At 48.4% G+C, this 26,263-nt stretch overlaps 1 protein-coding gene across 1 annotated transcript in view; it reads left to right on the forward strand.

Moving 5' to 3' along the window:
* The window catches only part of ELP3 (elongator acetyltransferase complex subunit 3), a 97,047-nt gene that overhangs the window by 33,823 nt on the left and 36,961 nt on the right, over nucleotides 1–26,263 (forward strand). The window contains exons 8-9 of the mRNA XM_027733468.2: nucleotides 3,933–4,094; nucleotides 8,413–8,539. Coding sequence (XP_027589269.2) covers nucleotides 3,933–4,094; nucleotides 8,413–8,539 — 289 coding nt within the window. The remainder of the gene's footprint in view (nucleotides 1–3,932; nucleotides 4,095–8,412; nucleotides 8,540–26,263) is intronic.

Consider the following 26,263-nt stretch of genomic DNA (forward strand, 5'->3'; position numbering starts at 1 on the left):
TTAGGTTGGAAAGGGCCTTAAAGCTTGTCCTGTTCCATGGGCAGGGACACCTTCCACTATCCCAGGTTGTTCCAAACCTCATCTGACCTGGCCTTGGACACTCCCAGGGATCCAGGAGCAGCCACAGCTCCCACTATCCCAGGTCCCTCATCCCGAAGCCACTCCTCTCAGAGCTCGAGGAATTTGCTTTCCAACCTGCCAGCCCACTTGGATAAAGACTATTCCCTCCTCCCATCCTCCTTGGCATGCCATTCCCACGGGATACATGGCCGGATTTCTGTTGTTTTTAAAGATGAAGCTCAGGAAAATCCATCTTGTCCGTTATCCCGACGAGCTCCCTTAGAGGATTTGAAGGAATGAAGTGTGAGGTGGATAAAACTCTGGGTGTTTTTTGAAACAGGGAGATATTTGACATGACAAAAGAACCCAGGACAACGTGTCCCCCATTCCATTGGTTTTCCAAACTGATCCCAGCAGCAAAGGGTTGTCGTTGACCCCTAACGGGGTCGGTTGGTTCCGCCTCAGGGCCCGGCGTTCCATCCTCCTGTTCCAACAGCCCTTCCTCGGGGCTGGAGAGGGGGAACGAGGGATAAATCCGTGTTCCACGTCAGGCTGCGTCTGGAGGGGGAAAACGCAGAGCTTTTCCTGGGGATGGGGGCAGGATTCTATTCTGGGAAGCAGCGAAATGTCCAGAAAACGTTCCGGAGCCGAGCGGCGGCGGCGTGAGCTGCGCGTGTGATTCAGCGGCCAAATTACCCCGGAGTGTATAAATAGGGGAAAATTGGATGGGAATAGGCAGATGACATTCCAGCTGGATGCAGGTGCGAGGCTCTTGTGGCTGTTTTTGGTAGCAAAAGGCGACAGAAATTGGAGATGGTGCTAAGAAAAGGTGTGGGAGTGATGTAAGCACGGGAATATGGGAACGTGGAGATGGCAGGGTTTGGAATGGGATGAGCTTTAAGGTCCCTTCCTACCCAAACCATTCTGGGATTTTCTGGGGTTCTGGGATAAAGGACACTCAGGTTAGAATCCATTTAGAGGGATTTTTGTGGAAGTCAGGGATGGAAAAGGCAGGAAAGGGGAAGAGAGACCCTTCCCTGAGTGCCGAGATTCCCAGGGAACCCCCTTGTTCCCGGAACTCCTTCCCAGGGAGGAGTTGGGCTGGGGATGGATCCAATGGCAGGCTCTGGATCCAGGCTGGGAGAGCTGGGGAGGTTCACCTGGAGAAGGGAAGGATCCAGGGAGAGCTTGGAGCCTCTTCCAGAGCCTAAAGTGGCTCCAGGAGAGCTGGAGAGGGACTGGGGACAAGGGATGGAGGGACAGGACACAGGGAATGACTTCCCACTGCCAGAGGGCAGGGAGAGATGGGAGATTGGGAAGGGATTCCTGGCTGGGAGGGTGGTGAGGAGCTTTAGCTGGAATTCCCAGAGAAGCTGTGGCTGCCCCTGGATCCCTGGAATTGTCCAAAGCCAGGTCAGACGGGTCTTGGAACAACCTGGGATCGTGGGAGGTGTTGGGGTTGGAACTGGATGATCTTTAAGTCCCTTCCCACCCAAACCATTCCAGGATTCCATGATTCAAACACTTCCTGCACCAAAGTGTTCCCTCTCGGAAGGGCAGTTTTCCTTTCCTTTGCCTCTGCTGACTCTTTCCATGGAGATCTTCCCAGTTTGATTAAACTCCCATAAATCCACGCGTGTCCTGATGTCAATCCAATATTTAGGAGATAACCTTTCCTCCCGTGTTTCCCGCCCTCTCCAGGTCTCTGAATTCCCTTTGATATCTCCCCTCGACTCGGGCAGGGAAGGAGGTGCCGGTTGGGCACTGGAAAAACGTGGGAACTCGCTGTAAAACGGGTTTCCTTACAAATTTAGGATTCTATCCCATTGTGTAGCAAATCTTTGTGCTGAGCAATAACCATCAATTCCCCTTTGACGGGCCCTGCTCAGGAACTCCTTCTGGAAAACGGCAGCTTAGGGAAACCTGGAGAAGCTTTTCCTTGGTGGCCATTCCTGACATTCCAGGTTTGGCCTCTGAACTCCTCAAATATCTTCCCTGGGCTGTTTGGTTTTAAAGGAAATGGATTTTCCCCCTTTTTCAAATCGGAAAAATGAATGTTTAAAGTTTGGGATTTGAGAAAAAGCAGCAGGAAAGTCCATTTTCTCTTCCATTTTTCAGGCAGTGCCGGAGTTGTGTTGCCAGAATCCCCTTCCCTGGAAGATTTGCTGTCACACAAATCCATCTTTTTTTCTTGGAAATGTTGCTTTATCTGCTTGGACTTGGCCTTTATTTTGCTTTTCTAGTTCTTTTTAAGCCACGTTTCTCTTTCCAGCAGAGGACTGCTGGATTTAATTTATAATTTTACCATTAAAAATCCCGTTGGTGCCCTTGGGAGTCGTTGCATTTTAGGGTCTGTTGGTGCCCATTAAATCCAGCATTTTATATCCTGGCCATAAATTTACTTGGGGAGGGGGGGAGGTGCGATATTATTATTTTTGTCAGGATTTCCCCCCTGATTAGAGGTGTTAATATGAACATAATATTATTATTACCCCTTTTCTACTAGGGGTGAGTTCTCTGCTGCCTTTTTTCCCCCCCTCTAAGCCAAAGTTTCTCCGGAATTCTTGCAAATCACGTCTTCCAAAGTGGGTGTTTTGGAGCCTGTTAATGAATCACACTTTGGCAGTGTTTGCCCTGACGTGATAAACAATTGTTCTCTTGGCCTGTCAGATTATTGAGCCACAAACTTGGAGACGTTTTACGTGTTTTTTTGTTGTTTTCTTCTTTTTAAAATGCTTTTTTTGTTGTTGTTGTTGACAGCCTGTCCCCCAAATACCTCGGTCTTCACGTAGACTTTAACAGTCTGAAGTGAGTTAATATTATTTTTTAGTCAGTCTGAGCCCACTTGGGGTTTTTTGCTGGTTTTTTTAGGGCTTTTTGGTTGGGTTTTTTTGGATGCAGTTCTGCTCCATCGCGTCCTAAGGCAGGTAGTGGAGCTTTATTTCACCTCAGAAGCTTCCGGCCATCCAGAGCTGCAAATGGGATGATGAATCTTCAGAGGCACCTAATAAAGAGCTGAACTTAGTCATCCTTGTGATTTTGGTGTGCAATATCCTGTCAGGGATGGGCAGAACAGCTCTCTCTCACTCAAGGTGTCCTCTTTTCAGCAACATTTAATATTCATTCCCAGATCATCATTTGGGACCATTAACGAGACTGATATTCCTCTCAGACTGGGGCTGTTAATCCTGGCTTGGGACTTATCCAGATTACCTCTGCAGCTTCCAAAGGAGAAGTTCCCTTTTCCTGCTGGAAATCTTCCCTCCTGTGCTGCAGTCCTGTTACACAACCACCTTCTCCTGCAGGAAGGGTGGAATTCCAGTGTGGAATCCTTCCTGGAGCTTACGTGGATCGATGGTTTCCTTTGGTTCAAAGGCTGCTTCGGGTTCCTTTTTCCCTTTATTTTAGTCTCTCCCAGGTCACCCACTCACCATTTGTCATCAGGAGGGGAGGTTTTCTCCTACCTGGAGTAATTAGTCTTTGTTAGAGCTCCGGTGATAAATAGCAGAGGAGGAGGAAAAAGGGAAACGATGAGTTTTGTTTCGGCGTCAGGCTCTTCCAGTGAAGTTGGGAATGCGCCGCTCGCTCCCAAAGGGAAGGGATTTGTGGGATTTTTCATGGCAAACCTTGTCCATCTTGTGTCCATCCTCCAGGCTGCCACAGTCCAGTTCTTTGACACACAAAGCAACCCCCCCCCAGACTTGTATTAATGTGTTTGTGAATCACTTCATCCAGGCCTTACCGTGAGGGTAAAGGGAATTCTAACCTGGGAACGACGTAGAAACTCTCCCCTGGGAGAGGCTGGAAACCCTTCTGAAGTTCCCTGCGAAAGCTCCCCGGTTCGAAGAGAGGATTGGTTTGGATTTTTCCAGGTATTCCGAGCACAGCCTGACCAAGTGTGTGGGGATAACGATCGAGACGAGGCCGGATTATTGCCTGAAGAGGCACCTCAGCGACATGTTGTCCTACGGCTGCACGAGGCTGGAGATCGGGGTGCAGAGCGTCTACGAGGACGTGGCCCGGGACACCAACAGGTGAGGGGGAGAGGGACGTGGAATCCTGGAATGGTTCGGGTGGGAAGGGACCTCAAGCTTGTCCAGTTCCAACCCCGACACCTCCCGCGATCCCAGGTTGCTCCAAGGGAATCCAACCTGGCCTTGGACACTGCCAGGGATCCAGGGGCAGCCACAGCATCTCTGGGAATTCCAACCCAGACCCTCAACACCCTCCCAGACAAGAATTCCTTCCCAGTATCCCACCCAAATCTCCCCTTTTCCAGTGTGAAGCCATTCCCTGTGTCCTGTCCCTCCAGCCCTTGTCCCAAGTCCCTCTCCAGCTCTCCTGGAGCCCCTTCAGCCTCTGGAATGTGCTCCAAGCTCTCCCTGGATCCTTCTCTTCTCCAGGCTGGACATTCCCAGCTCTCCCAGTCTGGATCCAGAGCCTGCCATTGGATCCATCCCCAGCCCAACTCCTCCCTGGGAAGGAGTTCCGGGAACAAGGGGCTTCCCTGGGAATCTCAGGGCTCAGGGAAGGGTCTCCCTTCCCCTTTCCTGCCTTTTCCATCCCTGACTTCCATAAAAATCCCTCTAAATGGATTCTAACCTGAGTGTCCTTTATCCCAGAATCCCAGAATGGTTTGGGTAGGAAGGGACCTTAAAGCTCATCTCGTTCCATGGACGGGGACACCTCCCACTATCCCAGGTTGCTCCAACCTGGCCTTGGACACTTCCAGGGATCCGGAGGAAGCCACAGCTTCTCTGGGAATTCTATTCCACCCTCCCAGGGAAGAATTCCTTCCCAACCTCCCACCTCTCCCTCTGCCACTGGGAAACCATTCCCTGTGTCCTGTCCCTCCAGCCCTTGTCCCCGGTCCCTCTCCAGCTCTCCTGGAGCCCCTTTAGGCTCTGGAAGAGGCTCCAAGCTCTCCCTGGATCCTTCCCTTCTCCAGGCTGAAACCTCCAAAGCTTCCAGCCTCCAGTGGCTGCTCACTGGGCCCTTCAAGAACACTCTGTGGGAATTCTCTGTTTCCTTGACTAATCCCCACTTAACAGAGAATCTTGAAACATTTCCCTCATTTCCTTGCTTTTGTGGCCTCGTTTCCATCAAGAAAAATTATTAACCTGCATTTTAATGGCTTTCTTTGGGATATTGTTTGTACCAGGGCTTGAGAAAATGGGACTGTGGTGCTTTATTTTCAGATATATTTGCAGGAGGCCTCTGATTTGTTCCTCAGCATCTTGGACCTGTGGCCAAAAGGAGTGTTTTCCTACATGGGAAAGCATGGAATATTTTGTTCATCCCACCTCTGACAGGCAAACAAGCCAATCTCTCCTCTATTCATTTATTTATTGCAAGGCTGATAATTCTGCTGAGATTTTAAAATGAGTGATTTTTCACTTGTTTTTTGGGGGTTTTTTTCACTTCATTCAACTCGTTCCCTCTTATCCCATATTCCAGTCACTCCCAAAGTTGTTTAATAACCACAGTCTCAGGTGGTGACAGATTCAGGCAAAGCACATTTTTTGGTGACACCCACCTTAAAGGCAGCAGAGCAAAGCTGGAAATGTTGGGCATTTTCTTTCTCCTTTTCCTTTTAGGGACTTCAGGGAAGAATCCCAAATGGATTTCCTCCTTTGGCACTGCTGGGGAGTGGAAATGTGGGATGGAACTACCGGGAAACCATCAGGCTCCAGGTCCCAAAAAAAGCAGGAAAAGCCATTTATTGAGGAGCCCAAGAGCTCATTTCAGAGGTGGTTTCCTCCTCTGGATGTCAGAGCTTTCCAGAGGAAAGGATCCATCCTAAGGAATGTTCTTAGTCTGGGTGCCTTCAGTCGTAGATTCCTTCAATTCATTTAATTCATTTATCAATTAATTTCCCTTTTTTTTCCCACTCAGATCTTTCAAAGGTGGAGCTTTAAAACCTCTCTTTGCTCCCACTTGAGTTTTCCACCAGTTTTTTTTTGTGTCACACCGGAGCAGGTCCCACAAATCACCCGAAGCTCTTCCCTCACTTTTGGCTTTTGGTCCCTTTTCCCCAAGGAATGGGAATAAAGGGATGTGTTCCTGCCTTGATTTCACTCAGAGCCAATCCTGGATGGAATTATATTTTATATTATAATTATATTTATATTACATATAGTATATAAAATATACACTGTATATTATATAATATACAATTATACTATATATATATATACACAATTATATATATAAATATATATATAATTATATATATGTGTGTATATATAATATATATGTATATACATATATATTATATATATTATATATAATATATTGTATATATATATGTATATGTATATATATAAGATATATAATTATATATAAAAATTGTATATATAATATATGCATATATATGTATATATATAATATATGTATATATAATATACATATATATAATATATACACACAATTATACAATTATACAGTATATAATATATAATTATCATTATAATGATAATTTATACTAGAATTATATTTCATATTAGAATTATATTTTATCTTCAAATTCTATTTTATATTATAATTATAAATATGTTACACATGATATAGACAATAGACAACATATTATAGAATAGATAATTATATATTATATATTATATATTATCTTAGAATTCTATTTTATCTTAGAATTCCATTTTCCATGAGAATTCTGCTCCATTTTTCAAAGCCTCCTGCAGAAGTCCTCGAAGGGCTTCGCTGCAAATGCTCCCTCCAACTTTTCAGAGCAATGAATAGAAACACACTTGGAGAATAATAATAAAAAAAAAAGGGTGATTCGAGTTCCTCTTCCTTTTGAAACGACCTCATTTTGCTTCTGCTCCGCTTTGTGTGTGGGAGCGACGCGTTGTTTTTTGGTTTTTTTTTTTGGGGCTTTCAACTTTTTAATATTTTGCTCGTAGCAAAATGTCAGATTACAACCAATTAGGCAAACTGTTGGGGAAATTACTTTCTGTTCTGTTCCAGGAGTCATTAGCGAGGTGGTGTTGGTTTCTTGTGTTGTTTTTTGGTTGTTTTTTTTGAGTGCTCTCGGCGGCTGCGAGGCAGAAAAATATTCGAGAACTGATCTTAGGCATCAAATAATCGAGTTATTGATGCGGCTCGAATTCCACTTCTAATAAGAAAATAATTTTTATTTATGAAGCGAGTCTCCATTTCCTCCCCTCGGGCTGCTCAAGGGCCTGAGTAATATTGTCCTTGAACAGCCTTGGAAAAACACGGTGACACTTGTTAAAAAAAAAAAACAAACGAAAAAACCAACTAAAAAAATCATAAATAAAACTGTAGGGAAAAAAAAACTGCAATGAGGGAATGAGTGGAGGTGGAACCTTCTGGAAGAGAGGAAGGAATTGAGCCTTAAAACCAGGGAAGCAGCTGCTGGTTTGGTTAAAATAAAGGCTGGGTGCCCGTTCTGGGTCAGAATTAAGTGTAAATGAACAGATTTAGGACTGAGGTGCCCAGATGGGGGTAATTTTTCACCCCAAAGGACCGTGGAGGAGGAGAATTCCCCCCCCTGGAGCGGGGAATTCCAGAAGGTGGGGTGAGAGTGTGATGGGGAGCAAAGAGGGGTTGGAGAGGGAAGGTCAGGGGTTGCTGAGGGGGTCGAAATGTCCGGAGATATCCCGAAATCTCAGCCAGGGCTGGGAAGAACCAAAGCCAGGACTTCGTGGGAAGACTGGTCGCTGGGGTGGGAATTCCCCCCTGGCTGTGGGTGGAGGCTCTGGAGCTTTGGAGGTGGAAGGAGAGAGGGATTTGCTCAAGGATAATGAACCTTTGTTCCTGCCGTGGTTTGGGATCCAGGTCTCTCCAAGCTCCAGAATCTGAGCTTGGTTTGATGTCAGAACGTGGAATCCTTCAGGAATCCCAATCCAGCCCATGTTTTGGAGCTGAGAAAGTTGGTGTTTCTCTAACAGGGAGTGTTTGGGAGCGTGTTTCGGGGTGGTTTTCCAGCTGCCTGGTTTTCCTGACCCCCCATCCTTCTCCTTTCCTGTTGTTTTTGTCTTTGGTTGTTCCTCATCCCGATTATCCGCAGCCGCCACTGCACCGTGTCCTCCTTGTGCTGTGGCACCAACTGGTGTCTTGGCTTTCCCAATTGGATTTCAGCAGCTCTCCCAAACTTCTCCAGCTGGGATTTGATCAGTTGGAGCCTTGGAGTGGCTCAGCAGCAGCAAACTTTTAATACTTTAATAAAAACACCTTTTTTCCCCTTCTAGAAGTTCACTCCAACCACGTTCCAGACTCGACCCGCTCTCGCTTCCCGGAGTTAAATCTCAATTAAACATCTCCAATGTGGCTCTTCCTGCCTGATCCTGGATCTCTTCCCTCTCTTCCCAGAGGCCACACGGTGAAGGCTGTGTGTGAATCCTTCCACCTGGCCAAGGATGCCGGATTTAAGGTGGTGGCCCACATGATGCCTGACCTCCCAAACATGGGCCTGGAGAGGGACATGGACCAGTTCGTTGTGAGTATGCCTTCAAATACCCGGGAATTTCTCGTGTTTTCCAGCTTTTTCATCCAACTCTTCCCGTTCTTACCTCAGCCATCAGTTCTGATCCAGCCCAGGCTTGTTTTTCTTAAGGACAAATAATTGAAAAATCAATTTTTTATTTTTTTTTTTGGAAAGGTGGAGGGTGAGAAAAGATTTGTTGAGTTACTTCATCCAGAAAATTATATCCCTGCCTCATGAAAGCCTGAGTCACCAGGGTCCCTGTGGAATATTGCTCTTCCCATATTAACTGGGGCTCTTGCTTTTTTTTTTTCCCAACTTTTCTTCCTGGGATTTAGAATAGTGCACAATTGCAAGTTGAAAGAAGGCAGTTAATTGCAAAATGAAGTGTACAGGTGTGTCATGAAGCATCTCTGTTCTTGGCTCGGTATCTTTGTCAATGGTGTAGAAGAAAACAGAAAATGATTCCTGGAGAAATGGAAATGAGGAATAAAAGTATAAACAGTGCAGGGAATTAACCACTCTAGGTGGTAGTTTGGTAGATTTTCATTATTTCCTGTATTTCTTTTAAGGCAAAATCGGTTGTGTTTTTAAAATAATGCAGAAACTGGGACGTTTCCTCAGGAGTTTTGTGCAGAATTCCTGAGCACAGTGCCTTAGTACTTAACAAATATTGTATTTGTGTGACAGAATAAGGGACTGGGGCAAAGGGATGTGCACAAACCCAGAGGTGCAGCCACAACTCAAAATTCCCCCTCCAGGCTCTCCTCCTGGGTTGTTTTCCTACCACGCTGTAGGGAAGTAGAGTGTGGACACGACGTAGGATTTTCCAGGAATTACTTGTGGTGCAGAACCCGAGTCCCTCCCCGATATCTCCTGAAGTTCCAGCTGCTTTTACGTGGGGTTTCTGTGGTTTTATGGGCCTGTCACGAGCCAAGGGGAGACAATTTGTGGTGTTAAATGAGCAATAACGACAGAAAGATTTAAAGAGCCAGCAAGGAGGAGCCTGGCGATCCGAGGTGTTTACAAGATGTCAGAGTGGAGAGGGAGGGATTATTTAGGGCAGCATTGCGAGCTCCTGTAGGAAGTATTTAGTGCTTGTTGTTCCTTGCTGCTTGTTCGTGGTGGGCGGTTAAAGATTTCCCACCGTGGGATCTGGAATTGCTCCTGTTTCGCTGCAGATTTGGGAATAGGTTTGGAAGGTTTAAGTTCAAGTGATGGCGTCACTGAAGGGTGTTGTGTCCCTTTATAAAGGGCAGCTTTTTGCAGGAATTGAAGAGGCAGGGGGCAAAGTTTGCAGGAAGGAGGCTGGAATTGGGAGAGGGGGAACGAAAAGGAAGCTGAGCATGGAAAAGCAGGAGAAGGAGAAGACAGAGCAGAGAAGGGCAAGTGGTTTGTGCTGTTTCTGCCCAGGGAAGTCCCTTGGCTTTGGGAGCTGGGAAAACTCCTTGTGAAAAGAGTTTTGTGGAATGAGGTGAGTTTTAAGGTCCCTCCCAACCCAGACCATCCCGGTGAAAACCAGTGTGGATGGTGGGACTCTGGACGTGGCGGGAAGGAATCCACGTGGGGTGGGAAAGGATGGGAAGAGAGGGAGTAGGTGAGAATTAAGATATTTATAAATTTATGAGAGGAAGGGTTAAGATAAGACGGGAATTTTTTTGCTGGTGGGCCAGAGCTGGCAAAAAGCAGGTGGTTGGAGGGTCAGGGAAGAGAAATGGGGAGCAGAGAGATCCAGGTGGGAGTTGAGGAGGGGAGTTCAGGAGGGCGGAGGGTGATGGGGGTGAAGACCAACTCTTTGGGAATTTAAAGCAGGACTGAGGGATCAAATGAAGGTTTGGTGCCAGTGAAGCTCCAGAGGAGGAGCTGGAGGATGAGGAATCCGTGTGGAGGATGAAGCCCTCAAATGATGAGAGGAGGAAAAGTGGGAGCTGGGGAGGGAAACTGGAGGGGAAGAGGTGATGGATCACATCAGCATGGAGAGAAGTTGTACCTGTGGTGATCAGAGAGGAGAAAGGGTGGGAAAGGAGAGGAGCAATCCCTGATTCCTGTCTTAGAGGTTCACAGGGTTCCCGCTGTGATCCCTGCGCATCCCAGGGAATGGAGCTGCAGGGGATGAGAATGGAGAGGTTGTGGATCGCTGGGACACGTTTCAAGATGGAATGATAAACAAGAAACTTCTTTTTACCCCCTCCTTTGCTTTCTCATCCTTTTTTAAATGCATTATAATTTAATTTCTAAGCATCCTTTGTCCTAACTATGAGAGAATAAGGGGTAAAACCAACTCCTTTCTTTTATTAATCTTTTTTTTTTCTGGTGCACATAGCAGAGGTGTTCAGCAGGCTAATTCCTTCATTCCCAGGGATCCAGCTGATAGTAGATTCTCTCTTTCCTACCTTAAAATTTTATATCATCCTTTTGGGTTATTAGAACAACTTATTTCTATGTTGTGCTGCATAAATATCAGTCCAGGCTGGTAAATATTTAGACACTTCTACTGCATAAAACTAATGGGGCAGTGAAGAGAGGAACCCAGTGGAGGCACAAAGCTGCTCCTTGTGCAGGGTTCTCCTAAAATGTGGCATCTTCTCACAGTCATGGAATGGTTTGGGTGGGAAGGGCCCTTAAAGCTCATCCAGTTCCAACCCTGACACCTTCCACCATCCCAGGTTGCTTCAAGGGAATCCAGCCCAGCCTTGGACACTCTCAGGGATCCAGGGGCAGCCACAGCTGCTCTGGGAATTCCAGCCCAGCCCCTTCCCACCCTCCCAACCAAGAATTCCTTCCCAGTATCCAACCTGAACCTACTCTGTTGCAGCTGAAAGCCGTCAGTGGGTGGTGGTGGCACCCACAGTGAGCTGAGATCCCAAATTAGTGGGGAAGATGCTGTGGGAGCATCAACCCCTTTCTGTTCCTGATGCACTGAGGGGAGGGAGGTGGAAGCGAGGGAAGAGCAGGAATCTGGTGTTAGGGAATCCTGGAGCCCCAGAAAGGGTTGGGTGGGAAGGGACCTCAAAGCTCATCCCGTTCCAACCTCGACACCTTCCACCATCCCAGGTTGCTCCAAGGGAATCCAACCTGGCCTTGGACACTCCCAGGGATCCAGGGGCAACCACAGCTGCTCTGGGAATTCCAGACCAGACCCTCCCCACCCTCCCAGCCAGGAATTCCTTCCCAACCTCCCATCTCTCCCTGCCCTCTGGCAGTGGGAAGCCATTCCCTGTGTCCTGTCCCTCCAGCCCTTGTCCCCAGTCCCTCTCCAGCTCTCCTGGAGCCCCTTCAGCCTCTGGAATGTGCTCCAAGCTCTCCCTGGATCCTTCTCTTCTCCAGCCTGGCCATTCCCAGCTCTCTCAGCCTGGATCCAGAGCCTGCCCTTGGATCCATCCCCAGCCCAACTCCTCTCTGGGAAGGAGTTCAGGGAACAAGGGGGTTCCCTGGGAATCTCAGGACTCAGGGAAAGGTCCCCTTCCCCTTTCCTGCCTTTTCCATCCCTGACTTCCACAAAAATCCCTCTAAATGGATTCTAACCTGAGTGTCCTTTATCCCAGAATTCCAGTCTGGTTTGGGTTAAGGAAGGGACCTTAAAGATCATTCTGTTCCATGAGCAGGGACATCTCCCACTAGCCCAGGGAATCCAACCTGGCCTTGGACACTCCCAGGGATCCAGGGGCAGCCACAGCTTCTCTGGGAATTCTATTCCACCCTCCCAGGGAAGAATCCCCTCCCAGTTTCCCATCTCTCCCTGCCCTCTGGCACTGGGAAGCCATTCCCTGTGTCCTGTCCCTCCAGCCCTTGTCCCCAGTCCCTCTCCAGCTCTCCTGGAGCCCCTTTAGGCTCTGGAATGTGCTCCAAGCTCTCCCTGGATCCTTCTCTTCTCCAGCTGAGCACCCCCAGCTCTCCCAGCCTGTCTGAAAATACCCTTGACTTTTTGGGACGAAAGACACCTTTGGCTTATCAGGAATCTTTACAGGTGTTTGATTTTTTAGTTCTAAATACGTTAGTGGAAAAAAAATCCCTTTATTTGTCGTGCCAGTCTCCTTCCCAGCCACCTGCTTTTCAGACCAGGGACAAAAGGAACCAAGTTGACTTTAGGAGGAGCTTTAAGCACCTTTGCCTTCATCACCAGTTGATATATGAATTCCAGAGGCTTCTCCTGGGAAGGCAATAACTTGCTGATTGTGCTGACCGGGGACTAAAAATCCTGGGTGCTTCTTCAACTTGAACAGGTAATTACAGTTCCAGGAGCAACGTTGCCTCTGTCCCTTCTGACCTATTGATTTCCAAGTGTCTCCTGCTCCTTCCATCCAACAGCAAAGGTGCCCAGCACTTCTTCTTCTTCAGCAAACACGTCAGAGCTCTGGGTGTGGGGTCAGCAACTGCTCTTCTGGTGATTTTATTAGTGATTCTTCCAAAGATTATTTTATTGATAGGAGTGTGTTGCCTGTATCTTTTATTATAGGTGTTTATTATTATTATTTTGACCTGCAGAGGTTGTGAATTCCATCCCTGGAAGTGTCCAAGGCCAGGTTGGACAGGGCTTGGAGCAACCTGGGATGGTGGAAAGTGTCCCTGAACATGGCAGGGAGTGGAACAAGATGGGCTTTAAGGTCCCCTCCAACCCAAATAATTCTGTAATTCTCTGATTCCATGGGTTTTTTTACAGTAATCTGGGATAGTGGAGCAACCTGGGATGGTGGAAGGTGTCCCTGCCCATGGCAGGGGGTGGAATTGGGATGAGCTTTAAGGTCCCTTCCAACCCAAATAATTCTGGGATTCTGTGATTCCATGATTTTTTTACAGCAAGTGGCACGTGAGTGGCTTTTTCCCTGCCTCCATCATGAAGATTATTCCAGTTGTGTATACAATTATTCCAGTTATATATACAATTATCCCCCTTATTACACAATTACTCCAGTTACATATTCGATTATTACAGAGTGGATGTTCTGTCCCCGTGTCCCAGTTCTGCTGTGCTTTTCCCCCCTCCCACATTCCCCCCATCCTGCCTGTCCTCCCCACTTCTCATTGATTCTTTTTATAGCCTCAGAGGATTTCCTTTCCACTTCAGGTCTTTCCACCCCGTCCCACATATGGGAAAACGCCGCGGGGAAGGGAACATGCTCTGCTTCCTCCCTCCTCCCTCCCGGTCGTGCCAGGTAGTGTAAATGTTACACACACACACACAAACCATCAGACCCACTCCCAGGGCCTCCCTTAGCAGGTGGCCGGGGAAAATAATTAGAATAATAGCTGGAATAAATCAAGGACTCAGCGGGAATAATGGAATTGTCGCCAGAGCAGACACCTCATCCTGCGGAACGCCGTAAACGCTCGGCTCCGCCGCTGCACCGGGAGAGACATGAGGTGACTCTGGGGGTAGATGGTTGGGAGGATTCATGAATCACCCTCGCCGGCGGGGCTGCCAAGCAGAACTTTTGGATTGAAGCGGGAACTTTGGGAAGGCTGGAGAATTCCCGCGGCGCCGTTACTGATGCCTCGTTCCGTTTCCGCGGAGCCGCTCGGCGGCAATGGGAGAACCAACAGCTGCTCTGGAATAACTCTTCCTAGTCCTAATGTCCCTAATATTCCTAATGCTCCTAATATTCCTCTTTATTCGAGGACAAGCATTCCCAAGTGACATATTTATTAATGGACACGATGTTGCTGTGTTGGCCCTCGGTTTTATTTTTAGGGCTTTTTCCTGAGCCCGGTTTACTGTCGCTCTTCCTCTCGGTCCTCTGGCAGGGATGGCTCCAAGCCCATCTCAAAACAGCTTTTAAGACCCCTCATAGGTTAAATTAATCTAGGAAGCATTAAAAAAAAAAAAGGAAATGAACCAGAAGATTAGGAATTTGGAGTGTGGGAAGTGTCAGGGGCCGGCAGAACCCGAAGGCACACGGGAGCTGGTGGATGTTCCCCAGAAGCATCAGATGGGCCTTCAGGTGTTGAGAAACTCTTTTAATCCTTGAGGAAATCCATGAGGGGATCCTGTGGCCTCACTGTGTCCATCTGAAGCCTCCCATGAATATAATTCCAAGGATAAAAGCATAGGCAGGGCCGTGGAATGGCGCTGGAGACAAACCTCGGAGCGAGGAGATTTTCAGTCCCGTTTCAGCAGAGCCTTTCTTTGTGTTCTTTAAATAAAATGCAATCACTGAATGATTTAGTCTGAAAATTCCTCTTCTTAGTCATGTGTCAAGCTGTTTGGTTTTTTATCTGAAGGAGTTGCTAAATAAGCAATTTCCCAGAAAAGGACTAATTTTAGTGCAATGCCTGATGCATCCGTGCTCCGAGTGTGATTCCACTCCAGCAGTGGGTGAGATGAGTGTCCTTTCTTTTTTTCTTCCAGTGGATCTGACGTTGTTTCCGAACTTCCAACAGTTTCAGCTGCAAACAAGGCCTCAGTTTTCCTGAGGGCTCCTGAGGTTGTTTTTTTTTTTTTTTAACGAGGAGATGAAAATCCTCATGAAACTAAAATATTGCTCCTCGATCCGGGGCTTTTAATAACTGTAATAAAAGACAGTTAAGCTGCTGATCTGCATTGATTTTTTTCCTCCCTTTGGGAAGACAGCTCTGAAATGTTTAGTAGGAGTAAATGATTTTCCTTTCAATAACTGCTAAAGATCTCATTGAAAAGCTGTGATTTGCAGGTAGCCAGTTTTCTCCCCCTGAAAATGTGCCTTTTTTTTTTTTTTTTTGTTCATTGAAGGAGCAGATTAGATGGTATTTAATGCTCATTCCTGCAGTTCCTCTTGGTGCTTCTCTTGGAGTCTGAGCTGGTGCTGAAAAAGCTCTTCACTTCAGAAACAATTGTGGTTTCATGAACTATGACCAAAGCCATGGTAATTTTTATGTTAATGAGGGCGGTGGTGGCGAGGAACAGGCTATTTTTGGAAACTATTTTCACAGATAATTGCTCTTATATTTCTGTGGATAAAATACCTCCATAAAGCCCCTGTGCCTTTTCACATCTGCACAGGGTTGGATTGTGTGCCCAGAGATTCCCTCCCTCTTCGGACCGGGTGGGAATGACTTTTAGGGTCAAATTTAAATCCAAAGCAGAACCTCTTGGTGTAACTAAGTGGGAGAGCTGGGGGGGTTCACCTGGAGAAGAGAAGGATCCATGGAGACCTTGGAGCCCCTTCCAGAGCCTAAAGGGGCTCCAGGAGAGCTGGAGAGAGACCGGGGAAAGGGCTGGAGGGACAGGACACAGGGAATGGCTTCCCACTGGCAGAGGGCAGGGAGAGATGGGAGATTGGGAAGGAATTCTTGGCTGGGAGGGTGAGGAGGGGCTGGTCTGGAATTCCCAGAGAAGCTGTGGCTGCCCCTGGATCCGTGTCCAAGGCCAGGTTGGAGCAACCTGGGATAGTGGAGGTGTCGGGGTTGGAATGGGATGATCTTTAAGGGATCTTTAAGGTCCCTTCCCAACCCAAACACATCTGGATCCTGTGATGAGGACATGAGGAATTGCAAAGCTGTGTGGAAAACCTGCATTTATTAATCTTGAATTGCTGCCTTTGTCTCTGTGAATCAGTATTTTATTTCCTCCAGCTCCCAACCGTTAAAGTTGTGATAATCCCAATCCCTGCCTCAAAATACCCTCCCATTCAGGAAAAACCTGAAAAAAAAAATCCCATGATTCTGCAGTTGAGACCCTTTTCCCACCTGAACTAAAAGGTCATTTCTAGTCACTCCCTGTCCAAGTGGTGTTTTTTTTCACGCCAGAAAACATCAGAGGGATGACTTTTGGGCTGGTTTTTTTTTCACTAAGACCCCTTGCTGCTGAAATCGATAAGGAGCATATGGCTGGGAACACAGAGCCAAAGAGAAAGGAGCCCAGGAATAAAGGGATAAGTCTCGGATAGAGAGTGTGAATTTGCCAGGCATTTGGGCAAAGAGAGCATCATGCAGTAAAATATGTCTTTTAGTGCAAATCAAACACTTGTCATCAAACAGTGATGGCCAAATTACGTTTTTGAGGGCTTAGTTGTTGGCTTCGCGCGAGTTTTTATGGGTTTTTAATTAAAAAAAAGCCTCTCGGAAAAGCAAAATGGTTTTGCTGTGAACATAAATGAGGGAAGCTTTGGAGGGGCTCTGTGGGGTGGGAGAGAGCTCGTGGTCGTGTCCATGTTCCTTCTGGAAAGGAGAGGTCTGGTGAAGGTGGATCAGATGATCAAAGGCAGGACAGAGTTGCTGGAGTCGATGTTTTTTGGGTTTTTTTTTTTAGGAGAGAAAAACTTTACACGGGTTTTGCACTTCAGACGATGAAAAAAAACGCTTTATTTCCTGTGCTCGGCCCTTGAGGGGAAAGCTGACCCTTCCAGAAATGTCAGAGCCGGGAGTTTCTGCGCTCGGTAAAAAAGCGAAGGTGAAACTTCAGGGGCAGATTGATTGAGGAATTCTCCCGGGGTTCTTCCCAACCTGCGTAATAAATGGAGCCGCGCTCGGAGCACCTGCACGGCCCCGGCAGATGGGGCTGCTTGGTGCACTGAGCACAATCTGGAGAGATTTGTCTTGGTGCTTCACGCAGAGCCCGCGCTCAGGAGTCAAACCCACGCTCCCAAGGTCGGGCTGCTCGCGCCCGAGGCCTTTCCCGAAGGCAGGAATGTCTCTTCCCGTTATTGAGCTGGACTTTCAGCGAAGATTTTGAGACCGTCTCCCACAGCCTTCTCCTGAAAAAGCTGCAGCCCACGGCTTGGGCAGGGGCACTCTGCTGGGTTAGGAACTGGTTGAGGGCTGGGCCCAGAGAGTGCTGGTGAATGGAGTTGCATCCAGTTGGTGGCCGGGCACCAGTGATGTTCCCCAGGGATCAGTACTGGGCACAGTCCTGTTAAATGTCTTTATCAATGATTTAGACAAGGGGATTGAGTCCCACCATCAGCAGATTTGCAGATGACACTAAGCTGAGGGGGAGTGTGGATCTGCAGAGGGACCTGCAGATCAGGAGGGCTCTGCAGAGGGACCTGCACAGGCTGGATCCATGGGCTGATTCCAACGGGATGAGGTTCCACAAGGCCAAGGGCCGGGTCCTGCCCTTTGGCCACAGCAACCCCTGGCAGCTCCAGGCTGGGCCAGAGGGGCTGGAGAGCAGCCAGGCAGGAAGGGAGCTGGGAGTTGGGATGGCCGGGAAGCTGAACGGGAGCCAGAGTGTGCCCAGGGGGCCAAGAGGGCTGATGGATCCTGGCCTGGATCAGGAAGAGTGTGGCCAACAGGTCCAGGGAAGTGATTTTTCCCCTGTACTCAGCACTGGTGAGGCCACCCCTGGAGTGCTGTGTCCAGCTCTGGGCCCTCAGCTCAGGAAGGACATGGAGGGGCTGGAGCAGGTGCAGGGAAGAGCAACGAGGCTGGGAAGGGACTGGAGCACAATTCCCATGAGGAGAGGCTGAGGGAGCTGGGGGGGGCTGAACCTGGAGAGGAGAAGGCTCAGAGGAGACCTCATCCCTCTGCACAACTCCCTGCCAGGAGGGGGGAGCCGGGTGGGATCGGGCTCTGCTCCCAGGAACCAGCAGTAGGACAAGAGGGCTCGGCCTCCAGCTGTGCCAGGGGAGGGTTAGGTTGGATATCAGGAGGAAATTCTTTCCAGAGAGGGTAATTGGCCATTGGAATGGGCTGCCCAGGGAAGTGGTGGATTCTCCGTCCCTGGAGGTGTTTAAGGAGAGACTGGATGTGGCATCAGTGCCATGGGCTGGGAACCACGGCAGGGTTGGATCCAGGGTTGGACTCGATGATCTCAGAGGTCCTTTCTAACCCAGCTGATTCCATGGTTCTATGATTCTATGAGACGTGTTGTTGCAGCACGTTGGGGACGTCGCAGGGCAGGGGCTCCTCAAGTTCTGGGTGAACTTGGAGACAGCAAGTATATCCAGCAGGAGGAAACCTGTAGATCCAGGCAGTCCAGGAGGAAAAGTAGACTTTGGAATGGATGGGATGGGGTGGGGTGGGATGAGGGACACTTCCCTCCTTGTCTGGCATCTGGAGTTTCCTGTCCTGTTTAACGTGGTAACATTTTCTTACCAGAGCCGAAGGTTGTGAGGATTCACCTGGAAAAAATTCCCTTTGGCGTGTGGATTTGAGGGTTTTGAGGCTCTTGGAAGGGAGGAGATCCAACAGCTCGAAGGGTCGGTTTATAAGGTCCTTTAGAGAGCAGGGAAACAAATGCCAGTTTTCTTATTTGACATTCCAAGTGTCAAATGAGACATCACAGAACAACCTCAAACTGCTCCTCAGCAGAGAACTGACCCTCTCGTGGCAGAACTCGTGGGGTTTGTGTCACTTGTAGTGACTTCCATAATCATATTTGTCTATGTAATATATACATATAAATAATTAATAAATCAAATCTGACTCCTTGAGTGTGCCAGGAGCTGAAAGGATTTTATTCTGGAGCTGTCGAGAGTCAGGAAAGTTAAAATTCCCTGGAATGTTGTCTTTCCTCCCCTTGATCACAGAATGCTTTTCAGAAGCTCCCGGGAGAGATGGAAATTTGGATCACCCACTTTAGGAACTTCTTCCCCCTTGGTCACATCCACAGGAGGTTTTACCATGAGTACAGACAAGAAGAGGGAGTGATTTGGGATCGTTTAGGTTGGAAAAGGCCTTTAAGTTCATCGAGTCCAACCATCTCCCAGCACTGCCAAGGCCACCACAGCCCCACATCCACAGGGACTTTAAATCCCTCCAGGGATGGCGACTCCACCACTGGACGGCCCTTTCCATGAAGGAATTGTTCCCAATATCCAACCTGAACCTCCCCTGGTGCAACCTGGGGCCGTTTCCTCTTGTCCCACTGCGCTCCCCGAAGGAACATTTGGATGGACGGCAAGTGTTGCTCATTCTCCCTCAGGGTAACACCTGATGGACCTCAAAAACAGGGATGAATCCAGCCCAGCATCAACTCCCCATCTTCCTGAACGGTCTGTGTGGTGTTCTGGTAACCCAGACAAGTGTAAACTCAACGTCATGGAAAGTTACAGTCGTTAAATGACTTTAAAACGACCATTCCCGGCTCCCTGCCTTTCCCAGCTGCTGCTCCGCGACGTGTGCGTTCCCAGGCTGCTCCAAAGGCAGGGAAAAGGCACATTTCAGTGTGTCTTTCTCGGTCACTGGGCCATTGTCTGCGCCAGTGAATGCAGATCCTATCGTCAGGGTTTAATTAGCCCGGCATTTACAAGGAAAATGCAAATTGAGAGCTAAAATGGAGCCACATTTTGGAGCCACGAGCTCCCGTTAATGCATATAATTAAAGCACTAAGTGATTGTTCCTTCCCTGTGGAGTTGGGGAGTGTCACTCAAGGCAGGAGCTTTCAAGGGCTCCCAGTATTCCCGGTTATAAATAATCCAGCTGATGGAGATAAGGAATGCCGGAATATGGAGAGTGCAGATAATGTTCTTCTTATTCACAGGGTGAATTTAATCATCTGCTTTAATGCAGGGGACCGTGGTGGAGGAACCCATTCAGGAATCAGGCTGAGCGGCACCTGCTTCGGGGTGGGCAGTCACTAAAAAAGAGATTTCCACTTTTATTCTCAGCAAACCCTGAGGTTTCGGTGAAGTCCTTCCAAAAACTGCTGCATTTTTTAAGTTTATATGACTGGATGTGAAAATGGGACTGAACCGCTCACGGTGACCCCAAATAGTTTGACCTTTCCACGGCAGCTCTGACAGGGGGGACTCAGGGGTTTTCTGATTGAAAAGGTTGTTGCAAGAGCACAACAAAGGGAAATATTTGAGTTCAGGACGTCATCTCCTCTTATTCCATGGAAGGTGTCCTTGCCCATGGCAGGGTTGGGACTGGATGAGCTTTAATGTCCCTTCCAGCCCGAACTGTTCCATGATTCTGTGATCATAATCTGATTTTTATTTTTTTTTTTTGCTTCCTGGGATTTTTCATTGACTTTTGGTTTCCACTCATGTCTTTTCTTGGACAGCAGTGACAATGTCACACAGTTTTTAAGACTGGATGTGAAAATGGGACTGAACCGCTCACGGTGACCCCAAATAGTTTGACCTTTCCGTGGCAGCTCTGACAGGGGGGACTCAGGGGTTTTCTGATTGAAAAGGTTGTTGCAAGAGCACAACAAAGGGAAATATTTGAGTTCAGGACGTCATCTCCTCTTATTCCATGGAAGGTGTCCTTGCCCATGGCAGGGTTGGGACTGGATGACCTCTAAGGTCCCTTCCAGCCCAAACCATTCCATGATTCTGTGATTATAATCTGATTTTTTTATTTTTTTTTTTTGCTTCATGGACTGTTCCATTGACTTTGTCCAGTCCAAATGCTTTTCATAAGTTCCTGTCTGTTTTTAGATAGATTGGCTTGGAACCATGCAATGTAGACAGAAACGTGGTGGGATGACTCACACACTGTGCTGCTATGGGGGGCTACAAGCTCTTCAGACAGGCAGGGTAGGAGAAGGATATGTGAGAGTGACTCTGTTGAAGTTGAGGTTGACAAGGTTGAGTGCCTGTGGACCAGAATCAGGGGGAAGGCCAACAGGGCTGACATCCTTGTGGGTGTCTGTTACAGACCGCCCAACCAGGATGATGAAGGAGATGAATTATTCTACAAGCAGCTGGCAGATGTCTCAAAATCTCCAGCCCTTGTGCTCATGGGTGACTTTAACCTGCCGGATATCTGCTGGGAGCTTCATACTGCAGAGAAGAGGCAGTCAAGGAGGTTCCTGGAGTGTATAGAGGATAATTTCCTTCATCAACTGGTAAATGAGCCTACCAGGGGTAAGGCCCCACTAGACCTACTGTTTACAAACAGAGAGGGGCTGGTGGATGATGTATGGTTGGAGGCCGCCTAACATAGTGACCACGAAATAATAGAATTTTCAATCCTCAGGGATGTAAGGAGAGCCATCATTAAAACTTCTACTCTGGACTTCCGGAGGGCAGATTTTGGCCTATTCAAAAAACTAATTCAGGGCATACCCTGGGAAACAACCCTTAAAGGCAAGGGGGTCCAGGGGGATGGACATGCTTCAAACAGGCAATTTTGAGCGCACAGGAACAGCTATTCCAGTGTGCCGAAAGGCCAGCCGGAGGGGAAGACGGCCGGCTTGGTTAAATAGGGAGGTTCTGAAAGAAATCTAAAAAGAAAGTTTACAGACTGTGGAAAAAAGGGCTGGCTATTATGAAGAATTTACGAAGAGAGCTAGGTCATGCAGGAAAAAAATTAGGGAAAGAAAAGTGGAATTTGAAGTTAATTTGGCTAATTCAGTTAGGGATAACAAAAAGTCCTTTTATAAATACATTAATAGCAAAAGAAGGGGCAAGGAAAACCTCAATTCTCTGTTGGACTTGGAGGGAAATATAGTTAACAAAGATAAGGAGAAGGCTGAGGTACTTAACACCTACTTTGCCTCAGTTTTTAGCAGTAAACAGGTGGCCCTCAGCACAACTGGCCTCTAGAGCAGATAGACAGAGACAGAGAGCTGAATAGCCCTCCTGTATTCCAGGAGGATGTAGTTATTACTGAGCCAGCTGGATCCTAACAAGTCTATGGGACCAGACGGGATCCATCCCAGGGTGATGAGGGAGCTGGCAGAAGAGCTTGCCAAACCGCTCTCCATCATCTTCCAACAGTCCTGGCTCTCTGGGAAGGTCCCAGATGATTGGAGGTTGGCGAATGTCACCCCAATCCACAAAAAAGGCTCAAGCAGGACCCTGGCAACTACAGGCCTGTCAGCCTGACCTCGGTGCCTGGCAGGGTTATGGAGCAGATCATCCTGAGTGCAATCACACAGCACCTTCAGGATGGACAAGGGATTAGCCCAGCCAGCACGGGTTTAGGAGGGGCAGGTCCTGTCTGACCAACCTGATCTCTTTTTACGATCAGGTGACCCACCTGGTGGATGAGGGGAAGGCTGTGGATGTGGTCTATCTAGACTTCAGCAAGGCCTTTGACACTGTCTCCCAGGAAAAGCTGGTAGCCCATGGCTTGGACAAGTGTACCCTCTCCTGGATTAGGAGCTGGCTGGAGGGTCGGGCCCAGAGAGTGCTGGTGAATGGAGCTGCATCCAGCTGGCAGCCGGTCACCAGTGGTGTTCCCCAGGGGTCTGTGTTGGGTCCAGTCCTGTTTAATATCTTTATTGATGATTTAGATGAGGGGATTGAGTCCATCATCAGCAAATTTGCTGATGACACCAAACTGGGAGGGAGTGTCGACCTGCTGGAAGGCAGGAGGGCTCTGCAGAGGGATCTGGATAGACTCTGATTCCAATGGGATGAAGTTCAATAAAGCCAAGTGCCGGGTCCTGCACTTTGGCCACAACAACCCCCTGCAGCGCTACAGGCTGGGCACAGAGTGGCTGGAAAGCAGCCAGGCAGAAAGGGACCTGGGGGTACTAATTGACAGGAAGCTCAACATGAGCCAACAGTGTGCCCAGGTGGCCAAGAAGGTGGGATCTTGTCCTGTATCAAAAATAGCGTGGCCAGCAGGACAGGGAGTGATCCTTCCCCTGTACTCTGCGTTGGTGAGGCCACACCTTGAGTATCCTGGGCCCCTCAGTTCAGGAAGGATATTGAGGTGCTGGAGCGGGTCCAGAGAAGAGCAACAAGGCTGGTGAAGGGACTGGAGCATAAGTCCTATGGGGAGAGGCTGAGGGAGCTGGGGTTGTTTAGCCTGGAGAAGAGGAGGCTCAGAGGTGACCTCATCACCGTCTATAACTACCTGAAGGGAAGTTCTAGCCAGGTGGGGGTTGGTCTCTTCTCTCAGGCACTCAGCAATAGGACAAGGGGGCACGGGCTTAAGCTCGCCAGGGGAAATTTAGGTTGGATATCAGGAGAAAATTCTTTACAGAGAGAGTAATCAGGCATTGGAATGGGCTGCCCAGAGAGGTGGTGGATTCACCATCCCTGGAGATTTTTAAACGCAGATTGGACGTGGCACTGAGTGCCATGATCTAGTAAATGGACTGGATTTGGACCAAGGGTTGGACTCGATGATCTCGGAGGTCTTTTCCAACCCAGTCGATTCTATGATTCTATGATTCTATGACTTTTGGTTTCAGTTCCTGTCTGTTTTCTTGGACAGCAGTGACAATGTCACAGTTTTTAGGACTGAAAGGAATTGGTGTTGGGAGTTGGGCAGGCAGATTCCGTGGTGCTCTTTGACACGTATTCCTTGATGGAAAAATCAGAGGCCTCTTCGGCACCCAAGCCACTAATTTTCCACCCCTTTTTGGGCCCTGATTATTCCAGGGGCAGGGAGTTTATGGTGGATCCTATAGATGCCATTAGCTCTGATAACAGGGAACTTCCCCAGCGAAGGCATCTGCTCCTAAAATCAATCCCTGAGCTCCTGAAACACGTGGATAACCCTGCACATGGAATGTGTGTCCGTGGGATCCCGTTAAGATTCATGGTTTGGAATTCCCGAAGCAGCTGCTCCTACAAGGGAAAGACATTCAGTGGAGCTCAGGTGAAGCAAAAGAATTGTGGATTCCAGGATTCTCTGGGCGCCCATTTTATTTACTGTGGAAAAACTCCTCGGTTTTTCTCCCGTAAATTGAGGAATGTTACGAGAAATGTTATTTTAAGGGGTGAAAAGGTCCACATGTTGAACCCACAAATCCTTTAAGCTTCAGCTGATCTGAGTCGCCCTTTTTTTCTTTAATTATGATTTTTTTCTTTAATTATGATTTTTTCTTTAATTATTATTTTTTTCTCTAATTATAAATATTATAACTAAATTTTCTTGAATTCTAAAGAAAGCAATTAATTAGGATTAAATCTCTCCCATCCTGTCCATTGTCTACACTCCCAAATTTACATTTTCCTTAATTATATGCTTCCATTTGGAATATTCCTGAGTGGGGAGCCCTGCCCTGCATCCTCCAGAGATCCAGGAATTCTGGGAATACGTAGGGGTCCGTTCTCTCTGGGTCATTTTTAACCTCTGTCTCCGCTGTCTGGAGGATTATCCCTGACTCAGAGCTTCCTGGAGCTGATGGAAAGCCTCCCGTTGACTCCAGTGCTGTGGATGGTGGTCTCTGGAACAGATATTTTCGGGATTGAGTTTGTTTTGGCAGGAAACCGCTCGGAAGGTTTTTATCAGCCGGAGACACCTTTTAAGGTGTCTAATTAAAAATTAAAAAAAAAAAAAAAAAGAGGCTACAATTCCCACTAAAGCTTGGCATGTGGAAGCATTTTCTAGCTCCTTTGTTTCGTGAGAGGCTTAATCAAAACTGTTTGTAAGAGGGAAAAGGTTAAGCCTTTAAATATTGGGATTTACAGACGCCGTTCCAAGTTCGACGCCGGAAAAAGGGGTTCAGAAAACAAGGCAATACTGCCATGGTATCTGGGAAATTAATTACTTCTGGAATGAGCTGGAGGAGTATTTGGAGCAAGAATCACAGAATCACAGAATCATAGAATCAGCGGGGCTGGAAAAGAGCTCTGAGATCATCGAGTCCAACCCTTAATCCAACCCCGCCGTGGTTCCCAGCCCATGGCACTGATGCCACATCCAGTCTGTCCTTAAACACCTCCAGGGAAGTGACTCCACCCCCTCCCTGGGCAGCCCATTCCAAGGGCTGATCACTCTCTCTGGAAAGAATTCCTTCCTGATATCCAACCTAACCCTCCCCTGGCACAGTTGGAGGCCGAGCCCTCTTGTCCTACTGCTGGTTCCTGGGAGCAGAGCCCGATCCCACCCGGCTCCCCCCTCCTGGCAGGGAGTTGTGCAGAGGGATGAGGTCTCCCCTGAGCCTCCTCCTCTCCAGGTTCAGCCCCCCCAGCTCCCTCAGCCTCTCCTCATGGGAATTGTCCCTTCCCAGCCTTGTTGCTCTTCCCTGGCCCTACTCCAGCCCCTCCATGTCCTTCCTGAGCTGAGGGCCCAGAGCTGGACACAGCACTCCAGGGGTGGCCTCACAGGGCCACAATCCCTTCCCTGCTCCTGCTGCCACCCTGATCCCGAGCCAGGCCAGGATCCATCGGCCCTCTTGGCCCCCTGGGCACACTCTGGCTCCAGTTCAGCTCCCTGGCCATCCCAACTCCCAGCTCCCTTCCTGCCTGGCTTCTCTCCAACCCCTCTGGCCCAGCCAGGGGTTGTTGTGGCCAAAGGGCAGGACCTGGCCCTTGGCCCTTGGCTTTGTGGAACCTCATCCCGTTGGAATCAGCCCATGGATCCAGCCTGTGCAGGTCCCTCTGCATAACCCTCCTGCCTTCCAGCAGATCCACACTCCCCCAGCTCGGTGTCACCTGCACCTTTGCTGATGGTGGGACTCCGTCCCCTCATCCAGGTCATCAGGAAAGACATTAAACAGGGCTGAGTTTAAGGGTTAAACTCAGAGCTGAAGGAATAAATAGGAAAACCCGTGGATTTTTTTCCGAAGGCCGGCGTTGCCGGGGTGTGAAGCGGCACCGCCGGGTGGCTCCGGGCACTGACGTCAAACGCGCGGAGGGCGCGAAGTGACAAAATTCCGGGTGGGATTGGAAACCTTCCCTCCTGACCTTGCCTGGGCTGGGTGGTTTTAACCTCTCTTTCCTCCTCCCGTCTGCCTGGTGAATCAGGGCTCTGCCTGGGTGAATCACACAGGCTTTTGTGCTCAGGACCGTGGGGAATATTATCACACGACCTCGCTGGGAGCCCTTTTTTTCCCCGCTGGAGTGGCTGAGGTACCTCTTGTACCTTGTTGGAGAAGCAGCGTCTCTTCCTTTCCTTAATGTCCTTGGTCAGAGCAGTCCCCTCACACACCATCTTCTCATTCCTCCTCTCACAGCCGCTTTGTTTTC

The sequence above is a fragment of the Pipra filicauda genome, unplaced genomic scaffold (assembly GCF_003945595.2).
Source record: "Pipra filicauda isolate LSUMZ 115617 unplaced genomic scaffold, ASM394559v2 scaffold307_size998922_pilon, whole genome shotgun sequence".
NCBI lineage: Eukaryota > Metazoa > Chordata > Aves > Passeriformes > Pipridae > Pipra > Pipra filicauda.